This window comes from Athene cunicularia (genome assembly GCF_003259725.1).
Source record: "Athene cunicularia isolate RWA chromosome 15 unlocalized genomic scaffold, athCun1 chr15_part1, whole genome shotgun sequence".
Taxonomy (NCBI): Eukaryota; Metazoa; Chordata; class Aves; order Strigiformes; family Strigidae; genus Athene; species Athene cunicularia.
In genome coordinates, this window is record NW_020799121.1 from 14,123,381 (window position 1) to 14,128,500 (window position 5,120).

Below are 5,120 nucleotides of genomic sequence, written 5' to 3' on the forward strand. Positions count from 1 at the left end.
GAGATGCACAGCACACCCAGCCAGTTATGGGTTTGGGCTCAGCTTGCTCGCTGGCTCCCTCTGCTGAACCACACTAATATTGAATACGTTAAGTACCAAGAGGAAGATGGTGGAAGAGTAACCAGTACTTCCATACTCTTAACACCAGCCAGCATCAGCTGTAAGGATCACCATAGTCCCTTAGTGCAGGAATCCACTGAGGCAGATATTCTTGTTCCTTCCTCAGCTCTGGAACAGCCAAAGCCCAATCCCTCTTCCCCCATGAACGTGGCATGTTGCAGACTTCTGCCTCAGTGAGGGTCGTACTACTCCCTTTTCGATCCCTTTTCCTTGAAGCTTGTATGAATTTGATGAAATCTCTACTCCCCGTCAAGTTTGACCCCATTGGCTACTTTCAGCTAAGAATTAATAGGAAGACAGATGGTGCAGTTATATAAGCCTCGTTTCCTGCCTAAGTCTGGCTAAGAAAGAGCTCAAGCGTGCCAGATTTGTTAATATGTACATCCTTGTTTTTTCTAAGAGCAGAGCTATCGCTACCCAAGCATCCTCTTCCAGATATCTGGTAACTGACCTTAAGAGATAAAGAAAACAGACAGCACTAACTTTCTTAACTCAGTTTCTACCAGTTTTTGAGGCAGAAAAAATTGTTGAGATTCTGGAAGTCTCCCAGGACAGAAAAATACTTGCCTTTCACAGATTTCAACTCATTTCTAAACCTACAGAATTAAGACTCACGCTTTTTGATCTAAGCAGGTGGTATTCTTCCCAACTAAAAGCATTACATCCCACGTGGATAAACAAAGAACAGGAAAAAACAGACGGGATTTGGGAAGGGACATACATTCTAAATACTGTTATGGTTCTTGTGTTGATAAATAACCCTGCAAAACTTTGAACTTCTTTCAAAATGCAAGGCACAGCTCCTGAAATGGCTCTAAAAAGTTTCTATATTAGCTGTGGTTTGCGTGGTGATTGATGGATCAAAGCAGTTTGTCAGAAATACCATCTCGACAGAGCTTTAAAATGGTAACGAGTTACCTAGCAGTGCTGGTTCTTCCCAAAACACAAGATACCTGAAGCAGTAAGGGTGCAGAAGTACACCAGCACAGGCACTGGGCTGGATGTTTCTTCTGGAATGTGTCCAGTTGGCTAGCTGATCCAGCATGTATCCCTCTTTCCCAAAAGAAAATAGTTGTTGGTTTTTTTTTTTTTCCCCCTCCCTAACTCATTCGTATTTAAGAAAACTGAAATTCAAGTGCCAATTCCTCTCTAGTTATACCAAATCAGAAAAAAAATCCCACCCCAAACCCTTATACAGTCAAAATCCAGTCATTTACATACAGTCCCTCAGAATTTCATGTCACGAGCAGTTTCCTTATTCATTAAATAACGTGCCCTGCAAGATCTGCGCAACACATCCCGTTATGGATCGCAATAAAGACACCAGAAATCCTTGTTTTTTTTCCCTTCGGATTTAATGTGGTGCTTTCAGACCAGTTAGAACACCAATTTGTGAGGATAGACTCCATTTGAGAGGCAGAACGTAGAACGCAGGTACCCACGGAGCTGAGGCACCTTCTTGATTCGTGCGAGGATCTGCGAATCCACCGCCTTCTGGTCTGACTTGCGTTGCTCCGTTAGCTCGTATTTCTAGAAAGTACAAAGAAGAATGTTAAAATCCCACAGAGCGACTTCAGACTTTTCTACGGAGATGAGAAAATTCAGGGCAAACCCTGAGTTCTGGCATTTTCAGGAAATCTTTTCTCCATTTGTTCTAAATATGGGGAAGGTGGTAGGAGACCGGAGGTGGCAGAGAACTGAAGCCACTGTTTGGCTTATGTTGTAGATCTGAGAGCCAGCAGCGTGCTGTTGGCAGTATCAAAACAGTAAAGGTGTTTCTTGGTCCAAAAAGACATTTAACTCGAATAATCACTGCTGCTGTTCTAAGGTAGTAGCAGAAAAGAGTCCCCCAATTAAAAAGGGTGATCTCAATGCTGCTGTATTAATTAATTTTAATGGTATTACCTCACTTTATTGAGGACCACTTAAAATTTAGTTATCCATTCATGGTATTTCCCCCCTTCCCAGCCTGGCTTTAGGTACCAAGGCACTCAGAAGGAGTGAATAACCATATTCCTTACTTCTTTTTCAGTGTCAAAGATCTCGCCTTCCTGGTGCTTGGGCTTACGCAGCCTCTTCTTCTTAAAGTACGCATCAGTGAGATGCTTGGGAATTTTCACTCCTGAGATATCAACCTTCGTAGACGTAGCGATGACAAATTTCTGATGGGCCCTACGCAGAGGGACACGGTTGATAACCAAAGGTCCTAAAGGCAGAGTGAAGACGGAAGAAAGAACAAGGTTAGCTCTCCTGGCAAAACCCACTGCTTTTAAGTTGACTTTTTGTAGGGTATGAGATGACTGGTTTCTTCAGAAATACCTACAGCTAAAATCTGAACAATCCACAAAGCCCTTCTTCACAAACTCCAGAAAAGCAAAAAAAAATGCTCCCTGATACCTTCCAGGTAGTCAGATACTGAAGCTTAATGTTCTCTTAGAAAGTCACAGAATGTGTCTCCACGTAATCACGTGAAGACATGATGTGCCAAACCACCCGTACATAAATCTGCAGCACTACAGACAACGGAGGGAAACCTGAACTTAAAACCAGCCACCCAAATCCACAAACCCCCCCTCAAACAAACAAAACCAAAATTATTACGTTTATACGAAAGGTTTTTTTACCTGTAACAAGCAGAAGGCCAGTAGCAAGCTGCTTCAAGAAGACCACACGCTGGAAAGAGATGAGATGCGACATCAGTCCTCAGGTGCCAGCACTCACGTACCGGGGGCCAGGACCATGCCCGCGCTGCGGGTGTAAGCACAAAGCACCCGGGCACGGGCCAACTGCACGACCTGGGAAGCCACCACCACCTGAGACAAGCTGCCAACGTTCTCGGAGTACAGCCCTGCCAGAGTTTCCTCACCTAGGACAGGCTGCAACTCTCCGCGTGCTCTATCAGTCAAGGCTGAGCACATTAGTTCGTTTTTGAATCTTTGTTTAATCTACAGGATGGCGAGGCAGCCATCTTGTCACCCACGTTCTTTGTACGAGTTAAAGGGAGAGACTAGATAAAAAAACCAGAAGGGCACCACAACATATCCCACGGTCAGAGCCATCCCCCAGTTGCATCTTGCTCCTTCTGCTAAAGTTTTCCTTCTCTGAACAACATTAAGTAATGTGACATCAAAGCCAAAGAATTCAATAAAATAAATGAAACCAGCTAAGACCTGTTAGTAAACATCATTAAGATGAAGAACACGTCCTAATATTTACCAATCAAGTGTTACCTTGGTAATTAGATTAACGAAAGTGTAATTTTTCCTGTGCAATCACTACTCCAAGATGAAGTTTCATCCTCATTGTCAACAGTTAGAAGCGGGCGTTGGGCCCGACATTCTGCAGCACAATGGCAGCACGACAGGAATCTACACGCTTTTCTGCACTGCAGTAAGACTCCCTTAATTCTAGGCAACTGGACCAGCCTGTTTTACTTCCAGTTCTGTGTAGAGGAATATTAGTTTAAAGCCTGTTTTCCCTAACGGCAGGATGAGAGAAAGCATCTAGACAGAATTCACACAGAAAAGACATATTTGCATCTCCTGACTGAGCAGAGTCTTGTGCAATCAGCTGGTAAATCCCTGATACCTCTGCTCGGTCCAAACGGTTTCAGCACAGAAATGCTGCAAAGCCACTGAGGGAGCCAACAGGAAGAAGCCCGGGGTTACCTTGCCTCTGTGACGACCGGTCAGAAGGATCAGAACGGTTCCTGGAGTAATAGAGGCCCGCAGCCGCCTCTTGTGCTGGCAAAAGGGCTTTTTGCCGTGACTCAAAAGCTTGCGAGGAACATCCTCAGTGGGGTAATATCTGGGCTGGAAAAAGAAAAGCAAAATGTTGTACCCCATGTACTCCACAGGACAGAAAGCCTGCACTACTGTTTAGATTCTCCCATTTGTAAAAGATACTGACAACCTTTCTGAATTTATTTTTTTTTTCTGTTGCAACCGACACTTCAGGAACACACGGAATGTTTTCTGTCCAATTATGCAACAGCAAAAGTTGACAGCAGCGCTGTATTTCTACACGTGCTTCCAATTCAGCCCAGCGATACAAGAAGCAGAGGAGGCCCTGCTCTTGCCTACTGACCATCCTCTAAATCACCAGCATCTCCCCCAAACCCGACAAACACCAGGTCCGTATCTCGGGGAGAGAACAGCCGGCACTTCAGCGAAGCACGGCACGGGCCGAGGCTGGTGTTGCCCCAGCCAAGAGGTGCATTGTCTGGTCAAAACCGACACGTAACAGCCTTAAACTGTGCATGTCTGAGTCCTGTTTCTTACCATTTTGCGGATTTTAACCACACGGGTGCCTCCATTCTTGTCTCCACCCACCGGCTTGGTGATGGTTGCGCGTGGCTTTTCTTTCCTTTTCTTTTCTATCTGTAAACAAAGAAAAGGGAAAACGTATGACGTTTCAAACCAAAGTCCTCACAAAACCCATGATTATTCAAAGACAGTGTTTTTTATCTTACCTTTGTTTCCGGAGCAGTATACTTGCGCTTGTACAGAGCCTTCCTGGCATACATGGCTGAGCGGGAATACCTCCCGATACCCCGGGCCAGGACAGGGTTACGGCTGGCATGATGCTTCCTAACCTTCTTTTTCTTCTCACCAGCTTCCTTCTGGCTTCCTTTCTGCTCAGCTGGCGGCTTCTCACTTGTCTTCTTCTTGCCTGGCTTTTTCTCACCAGCCGCCTTCTCGCCTGGCTTTTTCTCAGCAGCTGCCTTCTCACCCGCCATCTGTGGATCCGAGTAAAATGAAAATGATAATTTAGGACAAAGTGTGCCGAGGACTAGACCGCAGAAATAAAAGAACACCATCAGAATTTGATCCTTTACACCATTCTAACGGCTGTCAGCCACCTCCTGCAACCATGCCTAACCGAGACACTACAGAACCAAACGCTCGGTCTGCTGCAGGCCCCGCCGTAACGCAAAATGCTCCTGCGCGCCACCTCCTCCAGGTACGAGCTCCTCCGCCGCCCCCCTCCACCGCCAAGCC

General features: G+C 45.6%; 1 protein-coding gene across 1 annotated transcript; it reads right to left on the reverse strand.

Annotated features, from left to right (window-relative positions):
- Positions 1-1,450: 1,450 nt before the first annotated feature.
- Positions 1,451-5,054, reverse strand: RPL6 (ribosomal protein L6). The gene is made up of 6 exons (XM_026859452.1): positions 4,592-5,054; positions 4,401-4,499; positions 3,789-3,932; positions 2,745-2,793; positions 2,142-2,326; positions 1,451-1,650 (listed from the first exon to the last, which is right to left on the reverse strand). The coding sequence occupies exons 1-6, from the start codon at positions 4,937-4,939 to the stop codon at positions 1,498-1,500; spliced, it is 978 nt and encodes a 325-aa protein (XP_026715253.1). The 5' UTR covers positions 4,940-5,054; the 3' UTR covers positions 1,451-1,497.
- Positions 5,055-5,120: the final 66 nt, after the last annotated feature.